This window comes from Coffea eugenioides, chromosome 3 (genome assembly GCF_003713205.1).
Source record: "Coffea eugenioides isolate CCC68of chromosome 3, Ceug_1.0, whole genome shotgun sequence".
NCBI classification, from domain to species: domain Eukaryota; kingdom Viridiplantae; phylum Streptophyta; class Magnoliopsida; order Gentianales; family Rubiaceae; genus Coffea; species Coffea eugenioides.
The window spans coordinates 17,545,346-17,573,237 of NC_040037.1; the positions used below are offsets into that span (position 1 = coordinate 17,545,346).

At 35.2% G+C, this 27,892-nt stretch overlaps 3 protein-coding genes across 4 annotated transcripts; 2 read left to right on the forward strand and 1 right to left on the reverse strand.

The window, feature by feature from the left end:
* Window positions 1-5,686: 5,686 nt before the first annotated feature.
* LOC113764745 (MDIS1-interacting receptor like kinase 2-like) lies at window positions 5,687-9,208 on the forward strand. Of its 2 annotated transcripts, none has more exons than XM_027308724.1 (4): window positions 5,687-5,988; window positions 7,725-8,498; window positions 8,604-8,904; window positions 9,000-9,208. In XM_027308724.1, exons 1-3 carry the CDS (start codon window positions 5,712-5,714, stop codon window positions 8,894-8,896), a joined length of 1,344 nt encoding a protein of 447 aa, XP_027164525.1. In that variant the 5' UTR covers window positions 5,687-5,711; the 3' UTR covers window positions 8,897-8,904; window positions 9,000-9,208. The 2 variants fall into 2 exon arrangements, with proteins under 2 accessions (XP_027164525.1, XP_027164524.1); XM_027308723.1 differs by having other exon boundaries at window positions 8,604-8,877.
* Window positions 9,209-11,819: 2,611 nt separating this feature from the next.
* On the reverse strand, window positions 11,820-12,823 carry LOC113766215. Its single transcript, XM_027310426.1, has 2 exons — window positions 12,456-12,823; window positions 11,820-12,341 (listed from the first exon to the last, which is right to left on the reverse strand). The coding sequence occupies exons 1-2, from the start codon at window positions 12,771-12,773 to the stop codon at window positions 11,820-11,822; spliced, it is 840 nt and encodes a 279-aa protein (XP_027166227.1). The 5' UTR covers window positions 12,774-12,823.
* Window positions 12,824-26,411: 13,588 nt separating this feature from the next.
* On the forward strand, window positions 26,412-27,092 carry LOC113766216 (monodehydroascorbate reductase 4, peroxisomal-like). The gene has a single exon (XM_027310427.1). It carries the CDS (start codon window positions 26,412-26,414, stop codon window positions 27,090-27,092), a length of 681 nt encoding a protein of 226 aa, XP_027166228.1.
* The last annotated feature ends 800 nt before the right edge of the window (window positions 27,093-27,892 follow it).

Here is a 27,892-nt window from a genome sequence, read left to right on the forward strand (position 1 = left end):
ATTTAACATAATCTATCTCCAGAAAATATAGAACTACAACATAAATAACTCATAGTATAGACCGATCGTGGTTTAGATCTCAGGTAATTAGTGCTGATTCTCCAAGAGGTACTAGAGTTACCTTTTTATGTATATTCAGTAAGAAAATTAGTCATAGAAGATAAAAATGGTCAATCTCACTAAAACGTTCCAATATTGCTTTAAATTTCATGGACCATTGCATCTTTAAGTGTTCCAATCTCAAAAAGAAAAGACAATGAACAAGGGAAGGATAAGGGACTGAACAAGAAGACCTTTGAAGTTTACCTCGTACAGTAGGGGTAATCATGGGTTCTCACCAAATAATCTCCATATTTATTTTGGTCCTACTTTTCCCATCATTTTCAAGACTTATAAATGCAGTTACCTTTGATTAAATCATGATGACCAAGTCAATCATGAGATGTTTGAAAGATATTGATGGAGGACGAGAAGGGAAAAGAAGAGAAATTGAGAAACGGGAAGCATTGGCAATGAACGCGTTGAGTTGAGCGGGGCAGGGATTGGAGGCAGAAATTGGACTTACAAGACTAGTTAGGGCCAAGTTTGACTTTAAATATATTGTCCGGAGATAAAAATTAAATTATTTGATATTCAAATTGAGTTTAGCTCGATAAAGCTCTGCTTGAAAAGAAATAATACTCCAACGAAGGCTAAAAAATGAATAAAATTACTTGATATTCGAATTAAGATTGGCTTGGTCAAAACTCGCTTGAATTTGGTTTCGCCTACTATTCAAACTAGACTTAATAAGCATTTTGTATTATGTAATTGTCAAACGCAACTCAAACTTGACTCTATTAGCATACAAGTGAAATTTACATGTAAAAATAATTTAATCTACTTGAACTCGATTTGTGTTTGATTAGATAAAAATCCATCTAAATTTGACTCTGCAAATAAACAAGTTGATGTTTAGCACAATTTCAAATTCATTGAAATTAAGAAAATAAGTTTGAATATTAAGGTGTTCAATTTGATTATATTCCTTTACTCCTCTGATTATAATATCAGAAATAAAATTTTTAAAATCTTAGGGGTTGGTCGCCCAAACTGCCACCCCACGTTAATGCATCGTGATAAGAAAGATACGAGGCAATACATCCATGTATCTTAAGGACCGGGATGGGTCCTCATCTTGATTTACAAGTCTTTGGACCGTTGCCAATCAGACGGGATCCTCTGTCCAATTTTCTGTGTCCAATTTCCTGTCCAACACAAAACTACGTAATTCCACTTATTCTTGTAACTGACGTGGCACATAAAAATAAATGTCTGTTTGGCTCAAGCACCAAGCAACAGCCCTGTCAAATTGTAACGATTCACCGTGAATTCCTCCAAAGCAAACCACTAGCCTAACGGAAAGACATAGCAAAATTTGGGACATACAGAGAGACAATCAAATCCTTGGAAGTACAAAGCAAAATTTGCAGCTGGGCCTAACGGAAAGAATAATCTAAAAAATTGGTGAAGGAAAACAAATTGTCCTTCTCGCTTTCTTTGAAGGACAACAAATTGTGTTTTAACATTTTCAGATAGAAAAAGTGTTTCTTGTACCTTTTGCAATCTATTTTTTATTCTGGTAAATTGATTCCTCTTTTTGTTTTTTAAGTAGAATTATCTCTTCATTGATACAGAAATATGGTTAAAAACTGACATATTTCATTGGCTTGGTTGACAAAGTTGCTAATTGAATGAAAAACCATGTGATGGATAAAAATTGAATACCTTTAAACATCATGGAGACCTCTGCTATTTTAAGATGTAATAGCTGTTTTCTTTTCTTACCCCCCCTTTCCCAGAGAAAAAAAAACACCACCCCACCCACATACACACATTTTATAAGGCATACGGATTGCGGTGGTAAACAAATATATGTGCTGCAATTTGATTCACGATGATTGTTGTTTCAGATGTCAATGCCTAGAAGATTATATGCTTAGCCAGTTTTTTTATTTTTTTATTTTTGGTTTTATGGAATTATATATTTCCTTTTCACATACAGTGATTTTTGTGATCACTACTAAACCGGGGGAAGTAGAAGGTGCTGTGATTTGATTGCGTTGTCTTTGAATTGTTTATCCTGTTTGAGCACTTTTTATGATGTTGCGGAGAGCGTCTATCATCGGCATCTTCTATGAGAAGCACTTGGGTCATTTGATTGATGTCATAACATCCTCATGCTCACCTAATAGCGTTGCTCAATAGGTAGTAATAGGGTATTGTTATGGATCAGTGTTGGGAATTGTTATGGTAGTAATAGAGTTTTGGGAATTGTAATAAAGATATGTAAATAAAGAAAATCCAAAAAAGAAGAGAGATCCAAAAGTATAATGGAGCCAAAGAGGCATTTATTTTTATGTGTCACGTCAGCCACAAGAATAAGTGGAACTACGTAGTTTTGTGTTAGACAGAAAATTGGACACAGAAAATTGGACAGAGGATCCCGTCGGGTTGCCAGACCAATACCAACAGCATTCGTTTTTCACATTATTTTCGCTCTTTAAGTCAATTGCAGTTTCCAATTAGTTTTTTTTTTCAGTTTCCAATTAGTTTCTTTTTGTTCGAAATTTAATTTGAGTCTTATATTTACTCAATAATGTTCATAGTCGATCAGAGATTGGAATTATACTTTGTAATCATGCTTTTCAGAGTGCAACTTCAAAACGGTTATTTCTAATTTATTTTACCATTTCATTGTATATTTTGACAATTCTTTTGATCATTCCATTTACCATTTTATATGTTTCAATGCTTAATGAGTGTAGTAGATGCAATCCAATAGATTAATTAAGAATTAGAAATTAAAAAACCAAAATAATGTCACAGTAAAAGAATTTTAATCCATTTTCTATGGTTGTTTTTAATATTTTTTAAAGAAAAATATTTTTTTTTAAAACTCATCATTGAATTAGAAGTAAAAATTTGATTTAGATGAGAAAAGAATATTAGATGAATTCACAAATATTTCAATTTTATTATTCGAGGGAAAAAATTACTGTGTAAAAACCTTTGAAAAAAGATTGTGAAAATAAAAAAAGAAGAGCACAAATTTAAAATACACGACCAACCAACTTAGTGGCAAAGACTCTCTAAGTAACATAATCTATCTATCTTGGTCAAGTGGCTAATTAACAGGCGAAATAGCTGACTCGGTCAGGCTTTGCAAGTGTTCTTTGGAATCTATCTTTATGCAATTTCATTTAGCTAACGTGCACGAACTTACATTGCTCATTGATTATGAATTCTGGCATGCTTCTAACTCTGTGAAGTACAATAAGTTTTTGGACCTTTGCCAACAGCAACAGCACTCATTTTTCATATTATTTTCGCTTTTTTAGTCAATTGCAGTTTCCAATTAGCTTTTTTCTTTTTCGTTTCCAATTTGTTTCTTTTTGTTCGAAGTTTAATTTGAGTCCTATTTTTAGTCAATTTTGTTCATAGTCTATCAGTGATTGGAATTATGCTTTGTAATTGTGCTCTTTCGAGTGCAACTTGAAAACGGGTATTTCTGATTTTTCTTTTTTTATCATTTGGTTGTACCTTTCAATGATTCTTTGGATTCTTCTGCTGACTATTTTATTTGCTTCAATGCCTAATGAGTGTAGTAGATGCAATCTAGTATATTCACCCAGAATTAGAATTAAAAAATAAAATAAAATGATGTCACTGTAAAAGAATTTTAATCCATTTTCTATGGCTGTTTTTAATAATTTTTTTAAATAAAAATAGTTTTTAAAACTCATTGTTGAAAAACAAGTAAAAATTTGTTTTATATGAGAAAAGATTATTAGATGAATTGACAAATGTTTCAATTTTATTGTTCAAGGGAAAAAATTACTATGTAAAAACCTTTGGAAAAAAGGTGTGAAGACAGTGGCAAAGAGTCTCTATTTAACATAATCTATCTACCTAGGTCAAGTGGCTAATTGACAGACCAAATAGCTGACTCGGTCAAGTTTTGCAAGTGTTCTTTCATTTAGCTACTGTGCTCAAACATGCATTGCAAAAGCATTTGCAAAGCAGTCTCCATATTCCTTTTGGTCCTACGTTTACATTCATTTTCGAAGACTTGCAAAAGCAGTCTTCATATTCTTTTTGGTCCTACTCCTTTTGGTCCTACGTTTACCTTCATTTTCGAAGACTTGCAAAAGCATTTGTCTGTTGATCAAAGTAATGATAACCAAAGTCAATCACGGAACGTCTGAAAGATATTGATGGAGGACAAGAAGGGAAATGGAGACAATTGAAGAAGGGGAAGTCTTTGCAATGAATATGATGGGGTAGGGGGGAGCTGGGAATCGCAGGAGGAGGAAACTTGGACATGTACAAAACTATGAAGGGCCAATTTTGAAATTTTGATTTTAAACATATTGTCAGGTGACAAAAACTAATTTTGCTAAGGATCCACTTGAAAAAAAATAATTTGCTAATAGGGGCTCAAAAACAAATCAAATTTTTTTATACTCGAATCGAGTTCGATTTGATTAGAGCTCGTTCGAGTTTGATTTTTCAATTACTCAAATTAGACTTAAAAATTATTTTGTATTCGATAAATTATAAAACTCAACTCGAACTTGATTCTATTAGAATAAAAATATAATTTACATGTAAAAAAGCTCAATTTGCTAAAGTTCGACTTGAGTTTGATTTGATAAATATTCATTTAATTTCAGCTCTGTAAATAAACAAGCCAATATTGAGCACAATTTCAAATTTATTAAAAATAATAAAAAATTTTGAACATTAAGATGCTTGTTTGATTAGACTCTTTTATCCCCTAATTTCAATTCCAAAAACTAAGAGTTTTAAAATTTCAGCAGTTGGTGGCCCTACCTGCCACCCCATTCCCCACATTGGTGCATCGTGAATCATGATAGGAAGGAGTCAGTGCAATGCATCTTTATACCTTAAAGACTGGGATACGTAAAAGTCCTTTGTACGTTTGCCAGCCTCAAATTTGATTGAAAACAAGCATGACTGCTCTGTCCCAAGATAGTTTTTAGTTCTGCGTCATTGGATTTATATAATAAAATCAAATATATGTTTTTTGATAGATAAAAGCCTGTAATATTAATAAATTGAGGAGTCCACATAAAGAGTGGACGGTACAAAATGTGGAGGAGAATCCCCCCAGGTGATAGAATCATCAATTGAACTAGCATGCTTTACCATCTCAAGGGCACCCAACTAACTTTCTAAGTCGAAAAATTTTGCAATGCATTCGTTACATCAGCAATTAGCTTTCTGCAATTTCTGACTTCCATTGCATTTCATGAAAATATACTGTCAAGTAACTTTGCGTAATCCATGTCAAGGAAATATAGAACTATAACATAATTTGCTCAGCCAATAGGTTCATCGTCATTAAGGAAGCAGGTGACAAGTGTTCCTTCTCCAAGAGGCACTAGAGTTATCTTTTTCTGTAGATTCAGTAGGAAAAATTAGCGGTAGAAGATAAAAATGGTCAATCTCATGGAAGCTTTCATTGCTTTAAATTTCTTGGCCCATTGGAATAGACATCATACGTGTTTCAATCTCAAAATTAAATGAAAACAAAGAAAGTGGGGCAGAGCAAGAAGACCTCTGAAGTCTTCCATGTACAAATAGGATAAATGCTAGCTTTATTTGTGGCGCAGAGTAACAATGTTGAGTTGAACTTGAAAGCAATCATGGGTTCCTTCAAAATAATCTCCATATTCGTTCTGGTAGTCCTACTTTTCCCATCTTTTCACCCCAAATGCGGAGCTTCAGCTTCTGCTGAAGAGGCTGCTGCTCTTTTGAAATGGAAAGCCAGTTTTCAGAACCAGAACAACAGCTTCCTAACCTCATGGAACCTTCAATCCATCAACGCCAAAAAGTCGTCTGTCCTTCCTTGCACTTGGGCTGGTATTTCCTGCATTGACGGAAGAGTCAACAGATTGAACCTTTCAGATTGGAGCATTCAAGGTAGCCTCTATGATTTCCCATTCTCATCCCTCCCAAATCTTGAATATCTTGATCTCAGCCAGAATCAGATCTTTGGCAGTATACCTAAACAAATAGGTAACTTGTCGAAGCTCAGTTATCTTAATTTCTATGCTAATGAATTGTCACAAGAAATCCCGCCTGAAATTTGCAACTTGACAAACTTGACTCATTTAGATTTTGGAAGTAATCAACTTTCAGGTCCCATTCCTGTGGCCATGGGGAATCTGATCTCACTTCAGTTTCTTTACTTGTGTCAAAATAATCTTACAGGTGCACTTCCAGAGTCACTAGGCAATTTAACCAATTTGATTATACTATATATCTATGAAAATCAACTTTCAGGTTCAATTTCCAAAGAAATTGGTGATCTGAAATTCCTTACCGACATGGAATTATCTGACAATCAACTTAATGGTTTCATTCCTGCTTCAATTGGTAACTTGAGTGCCTTAGAAGTACTGTATCTCCAAAACAATCAATTTTCTGGTTCAATTCCGGTCACTTTTGGTAATCTCAATAGGCTGGTGAATCTAAGCCTGGACCAAAATCACCTATCTGGTTCCATTCCTCCAGTGATAGGGAATTTGAGCTCACTTCAGTTTCTTTACTTGAATCAAACTAATCTCACTGGTGCAATCCCAAAGTCACTAGGTAATTTGACTAATTTGATTGAACTGGACCTCTCAGACAATCAATTTTCTGGTTCAATTCCTGTTTCAATTGGTAACTTGAATAACTTGGAAAAACTGTTTCTCCCAAACAATCAATTTTCTGGTACCATTCCACAAGAGCTTGGAAACCTGAGTAAGTTGGTTTTTTTGGAATTGTATAGAAATCAGTTCTCCGGTCCATTGCCAGAACTATTATGTCAAAGTGGAATTCTCCAAAAAATTTCTGTACGCGAGAACATGCTTACCGGTCCAATCCCTAAAAGCTTGCAAAACTGCTCAAGCTTAGTTAGGGCCCATTTCAACGGTAACCGTTTCGAAGGAAACTTATCAGAAATGTTTGGAATCTATCCAGTCCTGGATTTCATTGATCTTAGCAATAACAAATTCTATGGGAAACTCTCCAGCAACTGGGGTAAATGCAAAATGCTGGAAACCCTTATAGTTGCAAAGAACAACATCACTGGTGGTATACCTCCAGAAATTGGAAATTTGACTCAACTACACAAACTTGATCTTTCTTCGAATTATTTATCAGGGGAGATACCAAGGGAAGTTGGGAAGTTAGCTTCCATGCTTAAACTAGATTTACATGACAACCAGCTTACTGGTGGTATACCTCAGGAATTGGGTGTGTTAATGGAATTTCTAGACCTGTCCAAAAACTCCTTGAGTGGAACTCTACCCGAAAATTTGGGTGATATGAAGCACTTGTTTCACATGAACTTGAGCAATAATGTTTTAAGTCAAAAGATTCCATTGCAGATTGGGAGTTAACCCAACTTTCTGAACTGGATTTGAGTCAAAATTTCTTCACAGGAGAGATACCATCTGAGTTTCAAAATTTGCAGAGTTTGGGGACATTGGATCTCTCCCAAAATAACCTCTCTGGTTTGATCCCAAAGGCTTTGGCAGAATTGCCTGGTTTATTGCACATTAATCTTTCTTTTAATAATTTGGAGGGCCCAATTCCGAGTGGTAGAGCTTTTGTGAATCTAACCTTCGAAGAAGTAAAGGGAAATAAAGGTTTGTGTGGCAATATTACAGCGTTACGAGCCTGTGAAAGTTCCCGGTTGATTAAAAAGCATGTCAACGATAAAAGCAAGGAACTTGTTCTCATAATTGTATTACCTCTTCTGGGATCGTGCATACTTCTTGGTGCATTGTTCGGTGTTCTCAGATTGCGTGATCGGAGAAAACAAAATTCGAGAGCGGGAGATACGGAGGTGAATAAGGGCGGTTTATTTGCCATATGTGCTTATGATGGCAAAGCATTGTATAAAGAAATCGTGAGGTCTACAGAAGAGTTCAGTGAAACATTTTGCATTGGGAAAGGAGGTTGTGGAAGTGTTTACAAAGCACAGCTTCCATCAGGCGAGGTAGTAGCTGTAAAGAGACTTCACAACGTACCTAATGTGGCAAAGGATAAAAGTTTCTTGAATGAGATCAGGGCCTTGACAGAAATCAAGCATCGGAACATTGTGAAACTCTTTGGCTTCTGCTCAAATGCTCAGCATTCAATTTTGGTTTATGAGTACCTCGAAAGGGGAAGCTTGGCCAAAATCTTGAGCATAGAAGAAGAAGCTAAGGAACTAGACTGGCAAAAGAGGTTGAATATCGTCAAAGGCGTCGCTCATGCTTTATCTTACATGCATCATGATTGTTCACCACCAATTGTACACCGAGACATATCAAGCAACAACATTTTGCTTGATCCAGAATGTGAGGCTCATGTTTCAGATTTTGGCACTTCCAAGTTTCTCAGAAGAGACTCATCTAACTGGAGTTCTCTTGCAGGCACATATGGATATGTTGCACCGGGTAAAAAAGTTTTTTTTTCCCCTTTTCCTGTCATTAATTTGTTAACTAGTAAATTCAAGTATGATCACGTAACATGAAAAAACATTTTCCAACTTTCTCTTGCAGAATTTGCCTACACAATGAAAGTTAACGAGAAGTGTGATGTTTATAGCTTTGGGGTCCTGGCAATGGAAGTAATCAAAGGAAAGCATCCTGGTGACTTGATTGCTAATCTATTGTCTTCAAAGCTTGAAGAGATAGAGCTAAAAGACTTGTTAGACCAAAGACTTCTGTATCCCAATCAAGAAATTGAAAAGAATCTGATATCCATTCTCAAACTAGCAAGAGAATGTCTACATGTTGATCCTCAATGTAGGCCAACAATGCTCATTATTTCCAGGTTGATATCTACATGTTGATCCTCAATGTAGGCCATGTGAACTTCTTGTCCATTTCTTTTCTTGTTAAATTAATAGGTGAACCAGATATGTTGAACTTGGATGATGTTTTTGATTTTTGCAGGTACTATCAGCAGCAGATGATATGATGCAGAGTATGTATTCTGTGTAAAAATAAACTCTGCCTAGCGAATAGAGTTTATGGATTTGATACAAAAACTAGTATAGGGAGGAAATTGAGAGTTTGGAGATGTATGGTAATCTTGTCCTGAAAGTAATAATTCTATGACATTGTCTTCAGTCTTAATAGTCTTCGATCTACATTTATTATTATCTCCCTGAAAATCAAAAGTTTCTTCAGTTTTTTGGGACCATGAGAACCGACCAAGTTTCCATCACATGGCAAGGATTTGTGGTAGAAGTTTTTCGAGAGGATTAATGAGGCCTCAGTGATATTGTAGGAATAACTCTTGCAGAGTTGACACCTGATGTATATCATCAGGAAGAGATCCTGTGATCGAATTGAAACCTGCACGTAATATCTTCAGCTTTGAGCATTTGCAAAAGAGCTATTAGAACAATTGAACGAAAAGTCAAGAACAGTAATTGACGAGTAGGAGAAGTTGCATATGACGGTAGGGGGCAATAGAAATGAATCCAATTCCAGCTAATGTAGGTCTGTTGCACCCACATGACCCTGTTAAAGTCTATGACCAGTCATCCGCCCTTCTGCAGCTTGCTACATGGGAAGTCAGGATGGATAAGTTAGGTTCCCCTTCTCTTAGATCTGTTAAAGGCCTGTCTACCAAAATCCATATGATGTATGTTATGTGGCATCTTTTTTTTTTTTTTTTTTTTTTTACAGTTAATTACTGTACTCATAATGCAACAGTCTCCCTGAACTTTTAAGAAACAAAATGTATATTATTGAAAAAGGCTTTATGCATTAATTAATAACTTAGTATCACCCAGTAGCTGCCAAGTTCTAACGATTGGGAATTAGAGCCAAAGAAGCCATGCTGGTGATGGACCGTGGAATTGAAAAAAGGCTTTATGCATTGGTAATTTGATATCACCCAACAGCTCCCAAATGCTAATGTCATTTTAATATTCTACATTTAATTGAAATTGTTTAATTACGATAAGAAATTTTAAAGGCTCTAAGCCTTTGATTTCACAGGTTCGTCATAGTTAGGGGTGGCAAACGGGTCGGGTTCGGGTTGGCGGGTCGGGTTGAGGCTTAAGTATAACAAAGAACCTGCTGACCCGAACCCGACCCGCCAACCCGAAACGGGTCAGGGTACCTGACACGAACCCGAAAATTTCGGGTTGGCGGGTCGACCCGAAATGACCCGAAACTTAATTTTAATTTATTAATTTATCACTGTAATTTCTAATAAAATCAATTTTTCACAAAATTAATTACATCATCAAGTAATAAAAATTTAAATAAATAATTTCAAACCAAATCTAAAATAAATTAAACACCATAAAAGTGTTTTATCCCAAACCAAATATAAAATAAAATAAAACAACATAAAAGTAAAAAATAACATAATATATTATTTGTCCAAATATAAAATTTTAACTTCACACAAGTTAAATAAATTCATTTAGGATTAAGTAATTAATGCCTTTGGAAAAAAAGAATGATTTAGTTTAGTTAGATAAAATAATTTTTATGTTTATTAAATTAGTTTTAATTCGTAAACGGGTCACATCGGGTCATATCAGGTCACCACGGGTTGACCCGAAATTGACCTGTTTTCTTTTCGGGTTCATCGGGTTCGACCCGATTCTGACCCGAACTTCCAAAACCTCAACCCAAACCCATTAATTTCGTGTTAGGTTCGTGTCGTGTTTTCGGATCGTGTCAGGAATTGCCACCCCTAGTCATAGTTTTCCCCCATTTTTTTCCTTTGAAAAGTTACTTGTATTTTGACGAATGCCTAAATTTTTACTCTGAAAATTTACACTAATTACTGCTGGAATTTACACTAAATACTGCTAGAATTAACACTTCACTATGCAGTGATTCTTTTATTTTATTGTTAATTAGAGAGTGTTATCTACATTTTTCTTAAAGAGAAACTAGTTTTGAATATCTTGTGAATGACTAAACGTACCTCTTTTTTTTTTTTTTTATTTACTTTTAGGGTCCGTTTGGTTGGACTGAAAATATTTTCCCTAGGAAAATATTTTCCATCGAAGTCATTTTCCTGGAAAATCACTTCCTTCCCCATAATTTTCCAGTGTTTGGTTATTAAGTGAAAATATTTTCCAAATTCCTTTTTTCATAATTTTCCGGTGTTTGGTTTGTCAATGAAAATATTTTCTGATATATTTGTTGATATGTTGCAAATATCTGTTAAACCTGTGCCAGAGCCTGTTAAGATGCAACCCCCTCCCAAAACAACAATGCATGCAACTATTGCAGATCTTAGATTGGACCTCATAATGCCACACCATATCTATTAAAGGCCATAAGCAAAAATTGTCCTTCCTAAAGAAAACAAAATTCAGTTACATGCACTTCAGATTGCATACTAAACCCATGTACCATCGTATGCTGTAAACATCCAGCTAATTCAATAATCTAAGACATAAAATTGCCAGATTTTAGAAAATTCGAAGCAATAAAAGGCAATGGAGATGAACAGCAGCAAGATGTCAAAAACCATACCAGAAAACTGATTGTAATGAATCTTCAACGTCCACACTTTTAGAAACCAAAATAATGAATCAAAATATTCAAACTCCAGCCTCACGTACTATTGAAAAAGTAATATCAATCTACGTAACTGGTTTAAGCAAGTGACGGATGTACTCAGCCTACAGAAATCCAAAAGGAAACAAGTAGGATTCAGTAACTTCTCCATCATTATCAAGTACAGAAAAAACTCCTCTCATGCCATCGAAGCAGAATTTGCAACTTCAAAGTACTTTATTCGACGCCCCAATCTTTCTTGAACCTCTCGAGAGAAATCAAACGTAGTCTTTGACTCTTCGCCATAAATGCTTTTCCTATCTTCTCATTTTGCACCAAATGCTCGAATACCAAGTCTGGAAATTCTTCGCTATAGCCTTCTATCTTCATAATCTCTTCATGTAGTTGGTTGATATCAAGGTTGTTTGCACTAATTTTGTTCAAAGCAGCTGCCACTTCTCCAAGTTGTTGAAACATCTTTTCAATGTCTTTATTGCTGCGATTTCTTTTACGATGTTGTTTGGTTCCCGATGATGTTGCTCTCACTTCTGAGGATCTTGCACTAGTCACATCCTTTTGTTCTACACTTGTCTCTTCACTTGTCTCCACACTTGTCTTAGGAACAAATGGAGTTTCCAAATTCACATCAACAAATGATTTTGCAAAAGACCTGGTGGCCAGATCTTTCCCAACCACAACAGCCATTTCATCATACAACTCGATTTTATTATGAATATACTTGTCATGACCTGGATTTTTCTGCGTAATCATAAACCAGAAATTTCAATCAACAATATAACAAATCCAGGTTTAGTGCAAAAATTCAAAAGAACAAGAAGTCCTCATTTGACATTCCTAACTTCATTAAATTACCTGGATATAGGCATGATACACACTAGGACTGGCCGTTATCATCTTCAAAGTATCATCCCAGCCAAATCCACTTTTTTCACGAATTTTTACTATGGTGGACCAAGATGATCGCACTGTTCTTAGATGATTTTCCACATGGTCTACCGAGCACGTAACCCCAAACTTATCTTTCATGGCATCTACCACACGTGTAAATGAACTTGATTTAAAGCTATTGTTAGGCCTATTCCCAAGTTTCACCTCATCGGCAAGAATCTCAATCATCAAACGCTCCATAGGTCTTGACCACCTAAACTGTTTCTCTCCCTTCTTGCCCATCTTCAAAAAATTAATCAATTTCAATAGTCATCACCAATAAAACAAACTTATAACAATTATAGCCAACTATTTGCAGAAACATTAACAATTGCAACAAGAATGAAAATCATGACCCTGGAAAGCATAAGTTAGTTCTCAATGGACAATCAAGGTGGTAGTGTTAAACCTCCTATCTTGCAATAGCAAATCCCCCTGTCTATCTATCCATGTTTAAAGCAACTGCAGTAGATAAATTCAATCCATAGAGTAGTCAGAGTATACTATCCTAGTAGATAAATATTGGAATCTAGCAAAGCTCAATTCACTTCATGTTCAAGAGTAGTTAAACAATTGTACCACCATTTGACAGTGACAACATTGCTGGCCAAAATGCATGTTCTAATCTTTGCAGACCTAAATGACCCTTACTACTCAAAAACTTAGAAAAACATATATGCCAAAAATCACCAATCTCAAACTGAATTGAAACTGTTATGTCTGCTGCGGTTTGATGATCCTGTGTTTCTAAGAGCTTCTTGTCAACACTGTAAGAGTTTCTAAGAGCTTCAAGCCATTCATCCAAAACAAAACTAAAAAAGAAACTACAACCACCATCTAGATTATCTACTTTGTCTTCTTTGCATGTAATCTACATACATAGCATGTGCAATTGCGTCTCTTTTCCTTGCCCATTCTCTATTTTCTGCTCGTCTCTCACTTTGTGTTTGATAAGGTTGTGTGTAAGATGCTTGTTCAGTCAGAACATTTGGAGTTTCAGATTGTTCCTCTTGAATGACCTCTTCCATGAACATGTCATTTGGAGCTATACCCATAATGTGATTATGTATGATACAATATGCCAGAATCACATCTACTTGGGTTTTAAAATCCCAAAAGGGATCATTATCCACCACCTTAAATCGTTTCTTTAAAACACCAAAGCCTCATTCGATGGTTGTTCGCAATGAGGAGTGACGAAGATTGAAAAGCTCTTTTTCATTTTGAGGGGGATTGTCATCATACTCCTTTAGGTGATATCGAACTCCAGAATAAGGAGGAATGAAACCATTGCGAATGCCATATCCAGCATCTACAAGATAGTACTTGTGTAAAATTGAAAAAAAAAGTTACTTTTGCCTAATCTAACGATGTTTTACATAATTATATGACTCACATAAATTAAGACAAGTACCTTGTGGTACTTGTAGACCCCTTGGTCTTGTAAGAGCATCTTCAAGAACACGAGAATCGTGTGCCGATCCTTCCCAACCAGCAAGCACGTATGAAAACTTGAGGTCGAAAGAAATAGCAGCTAACACATTTTGAGTTGGGTAACCCTTTCGACCTCGAAATCTTCCTTGAATTCCAAGGGGTACACTTGCAACAACATGTGTTCCATCTATAGCCCCTACACAATCCTATTTTGTGATATCAATTAGATATAAAATAATTTCTATTATTTGAGTTAATTAATTTTTATACAAAGAACTGGACTTACAGCAAACCAGGGGTAGTATCTTCGACTATTACGGATCTCTCGTGGAGTCGCACCATTTGGCAATTGTATTAAATCTGGATATAGTTTCAATATGGCATCAAGTACAATGGAAAAATAGCGGTGTATGGTTTCAGTTGACCTATACAAGTACCCCCCAACCACTCGAAACCTCAAATTATAGCCAACTATTTGCAGAAACATTAACAATTGCTCTCTTACTGACATATGAATGGTAGGTTGTAATAATCCTCTAATGGTGAGAGTATTTAGTAATTGAAAAAATGTAGTTTGATCCATTCTAATTTGGTCTATACAATACGAACTACTTCCATATAATATGCTATCCATGTAATCCTCTCTAGCTCGCTCCCTATTAACATGAGGTGGTTTAGGTATAACAACTGGAGTTTTATAGACTTCAAGAGCTGCATATCCTGCTGCTAGGACTGAAGTGGCAGCACCAATTACAATAGCATCCTCATCGTCATCACTACCGGGATCCATCTATGAAAATTCACGTAGCAGTAGACTATTAGTAGTGTACCAGAAAAAGCCAGAGTGATGCAGGGGTCTCAATTGCAGAGTGATGCAGGTTATACCAATAGCAGTTAATGTTCTCCTTAAATGTGGACGGGCCCAAGAAAAATAAGAGTATAAAAGAGGAAACAGGCCTGAAGAATGAAAGAGTAAAACATAAGTGCCCTGCAGGTGTTAGAGAGGGATGAAATCATGAAAAGGTTTCAAGAAGTTATAGCACAATTGGAAAAAGCTCTAAGTGGAATATCTTTTGAAAACCTTGACATATCTGATGAAGTGAAAGAACAGGTATGGTATATATGCCTCTCTGCTGGAATTTTGTGCAGATGGAATATCTTTGGATTTAAATGAATTCCTTTACTTTCTCTCGATTTAAAGAAGTTTCATATAAAAATGTCTCTGTCTTACCTATTCAGCAATATTGAGATGCGGTTCACTATCTATAGCCCAATATGTTACATGTACTCACTTGGTCCGTCATTATCTTACCAGCTAGGTCTATGAGTACCTCCTATGAGTTAAGTTCATGATGGTTCACAGCATAAGTTGAACAATATCATGATCTCAATTAGCTTTGTTATCACAACTTGCAAAAGGAGTTGAAGATTTCCTGAGAAATAAATCAGCAAACAACTTTTCTGTTTGCAGGTTGAGCTTGTTCTGCCAAAACACAGAAATAAGTACAGATATTCAATACTTCGGATTGTTTTTTCTTTCCTTGTGGAAAAGGAAATAATGCACCAGAATGTGAAATACCTGATAAAGCATTGACATGAGATTCAGATACTACATTCAAGAAGTGAAAGCAAAACAACCAACGGAAGCCTTCAAAGGAGCTTTATTTGATGCTAAATAGAAAACCAAATCATGTGCACAAAATCTGCTGCCTTTGCAGCTTGTTGCTGAATGAAAAATGTCTTATCATTACCACCACAAAAGCCTATTCTTCTTTTCTATACTAGTTTTCATTGCATCACAATGCCAAGTGAAATCGTAATAGAGAAAAGCCAGTGAAATTAATAATCAGATTCCTAGAATCATAAAACCCCCAAAATTCAGCAGCCAAATTGATTCATTAGCATCAATCAAACCAAATGTAACCCTAATCAGGTAAGAACAAACTAAAACAAAAGCAACCCACAAAAATTCATTCAAATCCAACTTCGAAAGGAAACAAACGAAATTTGTGTGCAACTGTACATACAGACGCAGTGAAGGTGCTTGTGCGTGAAGACGAGAAATTGAGAGTTAAAAAAACCTGTAATGAAGACGAGATAGTGTCGCCGGAGGAGGTGATCGCCACTGAGGACCGACGCCAGAGGAAACGGGAATGGGGGTTCTTCGGGAATGAAAGGGAAAAAAATGAGAGAGAGAGAGAGAGATGTCGGAGTAGTTTACCTGGTGAGATGCCGGGAATGAAAGGTATTGTCAAGTAAGCCTTGCGATGTCGAAAATCATTGCGAGGCTGAAAGGAAGGCTGCGGAAAATAACTTCACAAGGAAGGCTAAGGAAGTTATTTTCCATCGATGGATGTAATTTATTTTCTGTCTGAAATTATTTTCCCCAATTATTTGGTTACCAAACATTGGAAAACGTGGAAAATGTTTTCTGGAAAATGTTTTCCACCCAAACAAACAGACCCTTAGTGTAAGTAGAAAGCTTTGAACCTGATCTTTCTCACTTACATTTTTTTGGTTCGTATGACCCAACCTAACCCATCCCTCTTCTCCCCCTTCCCCCAGCGATTCAATGAACTTGCTTCCATACAAAACATTGACTTTTCATTTGATTTAAGCTTAATTAATCATACACTTTGCAATATTGATCAAATCTTCTTTTTTTTTTTTGGTGGGAGGCTTCAGTCGAAACTGAAGGCTAATTGTTAATTGTGAGTTGCAGCTGCCACATCGGATGATAATTACAAGAAATCATCTCGTACGATTTGATTTATATCGATGCAGTAATGGCAAGTTAAACGTGTACTAGAATAGATCTACAATATAACAGGACAATAGATCTGAAAAATTTTTGAACAGATCTGAAAATTACAAGAAATTTTCAAATTATCTTCTAATTATTAAATCCCAGCAAAAATTAAGACTAATCTTAATCAAAATATCAGTACAAGAATTGGATTTTGCATTCTTAATTTCGGCTTGACTTATCTCAAACCTTCCTTGCGAGATTAGAATGGCATGATAGACTAAATGCACCCTTACTTTAAAGTCTGATTCAACCTCCAAATGCTTAATCCCCAAATTGCAAGCTAATTGAAGTTCCTTCCAAAGAGTCCATAGTTCCACCACTAAACTTGTACCAAAACCCAAAAGCGCTGGGTTTTCTAGTGTGGACCTATCAGCATTAAGTTTATACCATTTCAATTTGGGAAAATCCCATCCAAGCAATATTGGCCGTCGAAGATGAACATCAGCTCTCTGATTGCATCTTGAATGATGGATCGCCTCCTTTTATTGTATACACATTTCATGTGTCTATCAAAGGATATGGTCTTACTTGAGAGGACTCAGCTATTAAGCATTTGAGCCAATGTCACAAATGCAACGTTAACACCGCTACTCAGAACGTCATTTCCCAATCAAGATATCTCGTGAGGAAGCCCAATCTATCCATTCCTCCAGCCAAATTTCAACCACGTAAGAGAAAGTACATTGCTTGAAGGACCCTTTTCCAAGACGAATCATCCACTGAGCAAATTCCATCTCGCTTTTGGAAGAGTTGCTTTAATTAGAGTAGCCGGATTGGGAATTAATACTTAAGTTCATTAGTGTGTTAGAATCAGAATATTTTGGTTCATCCTTAATGAAAATAACTTAAAATTTGAGCCATAATGTGATTTAGATTGAATAAATCAATTTTGACAATCACAACTAATCCAAAAACAAAGACGACAATTAAATTGTACCACACATGAGGCGAAATGGAAAAGAAAAAACAGAAAACGAACTAACTATAATAAAACACGATATTTAATAATGTACGCATGGAATATTTGTAAAAATTTTTAAAAAATTTAAACTAATTTTTAGATTACCTTTTAGAGTATTTTTTAAAAAATTGTATTGTATTTGAAAAACTAGTTTTTGAAAAACACTCCCATCCAAACAGAGTCTTAGGTTTTAGCTTTGTGTTTTTCTTTTTTCTTTAGCACTGATTTTAATTAGCTAGTGTGGAGGAACTTACATTGCTCATTGATTATGAATGCTGCAATGTTAACAGGCGTGATAAGCTTTCAAGTTTCTTCTAATTCTGTGAAGCACAATAATTTGTGTTAATATAGGATATGAAATGATCAACAGATGTATACTTGAAACGATTCTTGAAACAAAATTAATAGCTCAAATGCGGGATAGTTTTAAAACCCTAAAATAAGTATGATGATTTAATAGAAAAAATATTTACCTCAAGTCCTGATTGTCTTGTATTCCTAGGTGCCGTGCTTCTTCTTTTGCAAGAGATTTCTAGTCTCTCTCTCTGTCTCTCTCTCTCTTCAACTTTTTAAAAGTAGCAAGGCTGGTGGTAGTTTAGTAAGAACCATTTCAATTCGATGATTCACTGGTTCAACCAGACAAACCAATTCATTTCCATTTGTAATGGCTTTTTGATTCCTCTATGTTTGAAGTTCAACCCGACTCCGAAATAAAAGTGTTGATGGTTCAACCAAATGGTTCAAGTAGGACCTATCTGTACATACTGTTAGGCCTATAACGAAAGGCCCAAAAGATAATTATTGTCATAAGGGAAAAAAATGATGAATCGTTAAGGAGTTTATAAGGAGATAAAATTTTCATCTCAAAATTGGAGGCAAATTCACTGATTTGTTCGTATAAAGACTGAGAACATGATCAGAAAGATAATACACACTTGTCAATAGCAACAACCACTCATTCTTCATATTATTTTCTCTCTTTTAGTCAATAGCAGTTTCCAATTTGTTTCTTTTTATTTGTACTTTAGTTTGAGTCTTATTCTGAGTCCATTTAGTTCATTGGATCTTTTAACGATTCGTTGGATCCTTCTGTTGACTATTTCATTTGTTTCATGCTTAATGAGTGTAGCAGATGCAATTTAGTACATTCATTAAGAATTATAATAAATTAAAAAAAAATGATGCCACTGTAAAAGAATTTCAATCCAATTTTATGGTTGTTTTTAGGTTTTTATTCCTTTTTTTTTTTTGGCAAAACAACAATAGTTTTTAAAAACTCATCATTGAAACGCAAATAAAAGCATGTTTTAGATGATTAAAGATTATTAGATGAGTTAATAAAATTTTTGATTTATTGTTTGAGGAAAAATGTACTATGTAAAAATCTTTGGAAAAACATTGTGAAGATAAAACAAGAGCAGCACAACTATGACATGCATGATGAGAAGCTTTGATTTAGTAGCCAAAGGTGAGGTTTTAAGACCTAGAAATCTTGAATTTAAATCTCCTTTCTCCCTCTCTACTTTTTAAATCCTACTCCTGTCCTACTAGACAAAAAAATATATATATTAGAAACAAAACGACATATACAATCAACTAGCTTAATGGCAAATACTCTTCTCGTAACTCATATATAATAAAAAATTTTCATTTCTCAATAATTACAGCTGATGAGAACACATGACCTCGTTACATGCCTAATATTACGAGGTTTATAAGCAATGCATTAAGAATAAGTAATTCTTTTCAACTCTTTTGTACTAATACAAAATCAAGGGATGAGACCTTACAAGTTTTTACAACTCTGTTTTCACTTGTTCTAAGATTAAAAGAAAAAATTTAAATGTAGAATGCAGCCGTCAATACACTTTTGAAAGCAAAGTTCGAGCATGAAAACAAATCAAACTCAATCTCAATCTACTATTGCTTGACCTCTTCCACTTAAAATTTATTTGATAACACCTTCTGTCAACGTTCAAGGCATGAAGGAAAGCTATCGTTAAAGAAACTAGAGTCCAGCAAAAATAAAATCAGGAAATCAGTAACTGCATCGGATTGAAATTTTTTTAAATTATATAGTCGCTGGACCTTTTGGTTGGTTGCTAATTCTTAAAAGGGAAATTTGCCAAATTGGTTCCTAACATTTGCCAAAAAAAAACTTTTTTAATCCCTAACATTTAAAATCAACCAGAATTATCCCTAATATTTAAATTATGATTCATTTTGGTCCTAATGCTCGTATTTGCTCATTTCTCTGACTGAAAATAGCACATCTCTCTCACGTGGATATATTTTCAAGGGCAAAACTGAAAAACATACTTCATTTTCGGTTGAGTAAAGCCATCTTTTCTTCATATTTCTCCATTTGTATCCTAATTGCCTCACTAAAAGAACGAAATTGAAGAGAAAAAATGCAGCTGCAATTGAATGACTGTGTAATGGAGGAAGAATAGCAAGAAATGTGAAGAAGAAGCTGACATGTTGAAGAGTAAAATGGATCCAAAATATGGTCCACAAAGACATCGCTCGTTTTCTCTCACACAACAATGACAATGTCTAATCAGCATAGTTGTAGTCTTTTGTTTCAAGAAACAATGTTATGAATCAAACATAATCAAACACGTTTATGTTCTGCTTTTAAAAGCAGAATAAGTGTTTTGATTCATTTATAGCAAAGAACAAAAATAGAAAAACATAAACGTTACCAAATGGCCCCTAAATAACTCTGTCCATTGTAAATAAATCATTTATGAACAACTCTATTTTCCTAATAGTTAAAGGTGTAAACCATGTCACTATCTCTCACTTCGACATTTGAACAATATTGTTTTATAGTTTAGTAATTAAAAAATCATATTAATGAATTTTATGATGTAGATAGTTGCCAAATATCAAGTGAAAATCTGTATACACTAAACGCTAATTTAAAATTTCTAAAAATAGATTACTACCAAATTAACGGGTGCAATATGTGTAAGAGTTAGATTTAATTTAGTAGTAAAAAATAAAAATTGGGATTTGGATTCCCATTTGCAATGGCATTCTGTTGAAAACATCCATAAATACCCAGAAGCAATAAGCCTCCTTCATGCCTCATTCAGCTTTCAAATTTATATTTTCTTGATAGTCATAGTCTGTACTCAATCTTTTGAATGATCAACTAATGGCCAAGTTCGCTTTCTTAGTTGGTTGCTACTATCTAAATACAAGATATGAGCTAAAAGGCTGCTACAATGAGCTAAGCATGTAGGCGTATACAAGTGTAGAGATAATTAATCTCGATCCCACAGAAAAACTTATCAACTACCAAAGCTCTTAAACTTACTCTATTATTTAGAGAATGCAATAATTCAAGCACATAAATCTAGAGTACTACTACAAATTGCAAGTAATTAAACGATGGAAATACTTATAGAACAGTTAGGAGATCGAATCCTAGGGTTTTCAACTTCCTTACTTGCTCAACATCAGGATTTAATTTGGTTGGTTAAAGTTATTAATTCATGTCTTGAGACGACCCCACCTCCCACTAAGACGTACCCAAGAGTTTGGCGGACCGTTTGCCCAACTCTCGTCAGAATTCACTCACTAACGTTCTTGAAATAGTCATTCAAGCCTCGAAATTAACATAACAGTTTCATTTCCAATCAACCATTCAAACTTAATTTACAATCCAAGAATAAAACATAGGATTACATTTTTAAAGATTTCAAATACATCTCATCTACAAAAGTACAAGTACGAGAGATTATATACACTAGTTCACGGCTACTTGCTCCATCCTCCACCCCTATAAGGAAAACAAACTAATGGGATGGGCTAAAAGCTCAGTGAGGTTTCCAAACAAGCAATCAATGTGACAGCCCCACCTCCCCCTAAGGCGAACCAAAGGGTTTGGCAGACCACCTACCCAGTTCTCGTCAGGACTACGGAGTCAAATCACACAAAACCCTGCATAACACGCGATAGAACCCCACAAAAACAAACAATCGAAGACTACTATGTTTATAGGCAGTAAAGCTTAGAAATTATTTTTCTAGTATAAGTTAGTTTATGTGACATTAGTAGTGTATATTGGTCGTGGGACCCGCTAGTACGTTAAGTGCGATAATTTTTTTATAATTAGGGGAAGTTTTGCATAAAGGGTTATTAGTGTATAAGGTGTTAAGGGATAATTAGGAATTAGCTAGGTAGATTAGTGTTGGAAGACAAGGAAATGAGAGAAAACTCTAGAAGAAGCTAAGTGTCATGACACTATTCGAAGTTGGACTTTGACCAAGGTTTAATAACTTTTCTAAAATCAGATTTTTGACCAAAACTCCCTTCATTTTCTTGTCTTGCTGGCCGAAATTTTGAGGGAGAGAAGGGAGAGAAACCTTCAACTCCAACTTCAATTTGTGCTTGAATTTTGAGTTCCAACCAAAGTTTGTGCAAACTACTCCATAAAACTTGTTTACTAAGGAGATTTAAAGGCTTTGGTGGAGTGATTTTTGAGAGAAAAGTGCTAAGCTACCATCTTTCTTGTGGTTATAAGGTAACTTGCCAAGAAAACCCCTCTTTACTTCTACTAGTTGTATAATAATGGGTTAGAGTTGTTAAATGTGTAGTTTTGTGAGAAATTTTATGACTTGAGGTGGTATCAGAGCTGTTTCGCGTGGTCTCTGCGCGGAGTGAGTTTGGGCCAAGTAGTGTTACGGTCCTGATTTCGTGAATGTGTGTAAAGGTCTAAGTGCTCCTTTGAGCATAAGTTATGAATCATGGCATGTTATAGGCTTCAAATCTTTATTGTGGTACTTGGAGTCATCACAATCAAGCAGGCATACACAGGAATATTTACATTCGTACACTTGGCGTAGTAATAAGTAGTCATTTAGGAATCAATCATTCATTCGTTGAAAGAATACATGCGTTCACTTGGAGACATTCATTCAAGTCATTCATTCATTCATTCGCCAACCATTTTCCTTATCCCTCTGACATTAGAAAACATTTGCAAGTGAAAATTCCTTCAGTGTTCATGTCATTCATTCATTGATTTCATTGCATTGAATTCACTGGTCAGTTCTCCACCAGATTTCGTGGTAGTACTCGAGTATACCAAACATTGTCCCAGGGTCACCAACCGCCCGACCAAATTCGCTTCTGGCTCGAGTTGACTGGCAACGAAGGGTAAGGGACCAGTTCAGCCAAAAGGTTTACATTCATGCACAAGCAACATTCAATCATTGAAAATTCACTTTTGCTTGGGTCGAGTGCGATAAAGTACACATTTGCCCATCGAAAATTTATTTAGCAATCATTGGAAAACATTTAACATTCCGGCAACATTCACAACATTTCACATAGTCATTTAAAGCATACACATGCAAGGAACACTCACCTTTTAAAGTAGACCAAAGCTAAACGTTCGACACCCGATCGTGCTCGTTCCCACCGTTAAACCCTAAAAGTAACCAAGACAAGATGTCATGGTCCAATCATTCAAAACTTAGGTTAATAAGGTGCTCACTTTATCCTTAATTATGAGCCATACACCTATCTAAAATTGACCCCTCAAAACACGAAACTTAAAAACAAACTTGAAAGCCAATCGAAGAATGTCAAAGTGCATTCTAGGGCTATGAAGTACAGTTGTTTAAGGCCACAAAACTAACCAAAATCACACTAATTAAAGTTTAAAACCTAGAAAAGTTTTCTCAAAGTTTTTCAAGTTCCACTCAATTCATTTGACAAAATTTTCCAGCTTTGGCGACATTCTTTGAAAAAGTATAACTTGAGTTCCGTAGGTTGAAAAATCACAAGACTTATACCATTAGAAAATAGACTCTAAGTACTAATATGCATTAGAAGACATATTCATGAAATTCAACTCATAGATTTGTCAAATTTTCAATTCAAAATCACTGCTATCTCATGTGCAAAACAGAACAATCATGGTTTTTAAGAAATTTTGTAAATTTGCTGGTATTTATAGGAGTTGAACTAACCCCTAATTTTTACACGGTTAAAAGAGCTATGAGTCTAGTTTCAAATGCAACAAACAAAACTCAATTTGGATTTTTCGACACCAAGATATAACAGATTTCCCAAGACTGTTCAAAATCTCCTGCAGGAAAAATTTTCAACAACACTTCCCCTTATTTTCCTTAATTTCCAGCCATTTTCAAGGCTTCATTCTCAACACAAGACAACCTTATTTTAGCCACAAAACTAGCTATAACCAACATATACCTAAGCTGGAAAATTTTCTACCAAGGCTGGAATTTTGCAACTAAAGGCTGAAAATTCTTGTTTGAAAAATAAAAAGTCACAATAAAGCTACAAATCTTCATACAAGTCCATAACAAAACTAGATACCATCATACCATAGCTGAAAAATCAGAAACAAAGCTGGAAAAATGAAACCCTAGGCTAAAATTTCACCAATCTTGGTTATCAACCATAAAACTTCTAATTTCAAGTCATCTTCTCCATAAATTGCAAGATAAGAAAGAGCAAGGAAGTTATCCAACTTGGTACCTTCAAAACCCCTTGAGAAGGTGAAGAACTAAGCTTTCCTCTCCAAAACCTCTCCACTACAAGCTTCCTTGCTTCCTTGGAGTAACTTTGTTCGGTTTAGTTTTATGATTCTAACTTAAACAAGGCAAGAATCAAGATGAACTTGGTGGTTTTTCTTCTCTCTTTTCCTCTCTAAACGGCCAAGAAGATGAAGAAATGAAGGAAAATTGTAGCTAAAGGAAAGATAAGAAGGAAGAAAGTTTCTTAGTCAAAGGTTGCATGGATGACCAACACTTGGCAAGCCACCAATTTTCCTCTTGTTTTTGGTCAAAAATTTCGGCTAGGCTTAAGGTTAAATTAGGGTAGGATAAATGATAGGAAAAAAAGAAGATTAGGGTAAGAAAGTATTGGTCAAGTGGTGTACTCAACCGATAACAAACAACGCAAGTCGGTTCAAGCCTATTTCCTTAACTCGTTTGTACTTTTGTTTTAACTTATGATTCACTAACTTACTCTTAGAACTTTTAATCACATACTTCCTCTTACTTAATACCCACTTTCATCCACCAAATTTAGTGCACACAACTCACTAATTAATCACACTACCATTATACACCTTAAACCCTAGTATGCACTAACTATAAAAGTAAAGGTAAAACTCTCAACTCGATTATTTATTATACCTACTAAGGCAAATAATTTAGCATTAAGGAAATTATAAATTAACTTATTCAAGAATAAAGGAAATTATAAGAAAATATAAACTAATTTGCAAGTGCTCACATGTCTTGCCATGAAGCAATTTCTTAATGTATACAATACCTACTTTTTCCCGTGCATCAACTATACTTATAACAAGTTTATACTAATTTTTGTAGTTGAATAAACTAGCACAAGTTCATTAAGGTATGTGAAATTGCTTGGTTAAATCCACCTAATTGTATGTCTACTTTTGTGAGCTTATTCCTTAGGACTCATGTATTTCTATCCACTATTGAAGTTCAACTTTTTGATTTATTCAATAGATTAAATCATTTGCAATTAATGACCAATTAATCACGAATATGAAACATGAACTAATAAGTACACAATGTAGCAACAATCGACCATACGTAATCCATAATTAAAGTATAAGAAAATCTATCTCAACCCTAGGATAACATAACTTAGCTACACATAGATATTATCAAGAGAAACTTCATTATTTTCTGGCAACAATTCACGAAATAAGATACAATAGTTCGAGAGAGAGAAAAAAAAAAGTAAAGATTCTCTTATTTCACAAGTGAACAATAAGCTCCTCTATTCCTCTTCCAAACTTGTCTTCAATCACCAAAAGTATGAAGAGTATTTCACCACTAAGTAACTAAGACATGTTGAGTACAAAAAATTTTCTTGTTGTTTTTGAGGTGGGAAGCTAAGTTGCTTAATATCCTAATAGGTCCCAAAAATCTCCAATTTTCCCTTATAAGTTAGTATTTATCGGGGCCACATGAAGTCAAAAATTGACAGGAAAAATCTTAGTCACTTTCGAACCACCTTAAGATCCACAGCTAAATTTGACGTCGGATCCGATGAATAGAGGGCTAGATCTGCTTTGTTTGTTTTCTCAATTTTGTTTCTAATATAGATTGGATCCTAGATCCAATACTGATCACTTCGTATCCCGCATGGATCTGATGAGCTCGGTTTGAACTCTGCTTCCTCTATCGATCCACATCTGGATCCGGCCTGCCTAGCCTTGATCTAGGGTTGGATCAAATTAACTTCTTTTTGTATTGCTTTCTGCTTTGGATCTATGCCACGTATCCGATTTGATTGGTAAGGGTTCAGACCGGATCCCACCTTTGTCCTTTGTCTTGGTTTTTCTTCTTTTCTTTTCTTAGTTGCACTTTATTCAATTGAACTTGTGACTTCTCGCAAAGGATTAATTTAGTTGGTTGAGATCGAATCTAGTAGGGGTGAGCAATTACGGTAAATACCGATTTATCGACCGAAATCGATTTCAATTTGGTAAATCGAATTTGGTAATTCGGTAATTCGGTCGGTAAATCGGGGATATAGTACTAGTTAAAATCGAATTAGGTTCGAAAACGGTTTTATAGTTTTTGAATTCGGATATACCGAATTCGAATTAATTTCGGAATTCGAGAAAGGTGGGATTAAGGTGAATGGGAAGATGCAATCGAGCAACACTTCAGTCTATGCAGTTGGGGATGTTGCCGCTTTTCCAGTAAAAATGTTTGCTGAAACACGCAGACTTGAGCATGTAGATTCTTCGAGGAAGTCAGCAAGGCATGCTGTTGCTGCTATCATGGAGCCAGAAAAGACGGGTGAATTCGACTACCTGCCATTCTTCTACTCCCGCGTCTTCACATTGTCTTGGCAGTTTTATGGAGACAACGCAGGGGAAGTAATTCATTTTGGGGATTTCTCGGGAAAGACTTTTGGGGCTTATTGGATTAATAAGGGTCATCTTGTTGGTTCTTTTCTGGAGGGTGGAACCAAAGAGCAGTACGAAGCTATAGCCAAGGCCACGAGGCTTAAACCGGCAATTGAAGACCTGGGTGAGCTTGAGAGGCAGGGACTGGGATTTGCTTTGACAGCAAGCCAGAAACCATCATCATCATCACCTCCTCTTGTTGCTGGCAGTTCTAATCTCGTCATCGAGAAACCATTACACGCTTGGTACGCAACTGCGGGTGTGATTGTGGCTGCATCAGTAGCAACCTTTGCATACTGGTATGGCAGGAGGCGACGAAGCAAAACAGGCTGCGATTGCTTCAGGAATTCGGACAATTCGGTCAATTTGTGTTTACCGAATTCAATCCGAATTGAATTCGAATTCGAAATTTGGTAATTCGAATACGAATTAGGTCGAAATATCTCAACACCATTTACCGAAAATTACCGATTTCAACCTACCGAATTACCGAATTCGAATTCGATGCTCACCCCTAGAATCTAGATGTGTTGCCCAAATCATCCTCGAATTCGCTGTACATCATGTAGTTCTGTTCTAACGTGATTCGAATTGATGATTGATCATTCAAAACTACAAAAACATAAAACTTTGCAAATAAATATATAATGCCACAAGTTTTGCTTAACTTTGATCTCTTATTGCAAATTCTAACCAAAATTACACCAAATGCATTCTTGTAATGACAAAACACATCGAAAAAGCACAAGATATAACCACACAAAAAGCTCAAAAAACGAACAACTATCATTTAGTGTAGAAGTTGAAAATGTGAATACACACACACACACACACACATATATATATATTGTTGTGGGAATAAATAAATATTATATTGTTGTGGTTGTTATGAAAAAAATGTTCCTAATAAATTTAAAACTACATTTTGTTTCTAGTTTTCATTTGCAATTATTAGTGATGTTATTTCTATAAAGAAAATTCGATTGATGTTGAACTTTGTGTGGATGGAGTACATTAGATGTTGATATTAGTAGTGATGGTTTAAACTTTTGGTATTTGAAAGGTGGCAGTCATGGATTGAAATTTAGGGATATTGATAAATATTGTTGCGTATTAAGCAAGCTTTGAGATTAATATAAGTTTGTAAGTAGACTTTTGGGTATCTCATATGGTGTTTGTAGTTGATACAACGATCTGCACCGAAAATTTTTAGATGT

What these genes read in the sequence shown, in the direction of transcription:
- LOC113764745 (XM_027308723.1), top strand. Translation starts at nt 5,712, where the DNA reads ATGGGTTCCTTCAAAATAATCTCCATATTCGTTCTGGTAGTCCTACTT. An exon ending in TTCAGATTGGAGCATTCAAG is followed by an intron (nt 5,989 to 7,724) that starts GTAGCCTCTATG and finishes GCAATATTACAG; the next exon opens with CGTTACGAGCCTGTGAAAGT. An exon ending in ACAATGCTCATTATTTCCAG is followed by an intron (nt 8,878 to 8,999) that starts GTTGATATCTAC and finishes TGATTTTTGCAG; the next exon opens with GTACTATCAGCAGCAGATGA.
- LOC113766215 (XM_027310426.1), bottom strand. Translation starts at nt 12,773, where the DNA reads ATGGGCAAGAAGGGAGAGAAACAGTTTAGGTGGTCAAGACCTATGGAG. An exon ending in TGTATCATGCCTATATCCAG is followed by an intron (nt 12,342 to 12,455) that starts GTAATTTAATGA and finishes ATGATTACGCAG; the next exon opens with AAAAATCCAGGTCATGACAA.
- LOC113766216 (XM_027310427.1), top strand. Translation starts at nt 26,412, where the DNA reads ATGCAATCGAGCAACACTTCAGTCTATGCAGTTGGGGATGTTGCCGCT.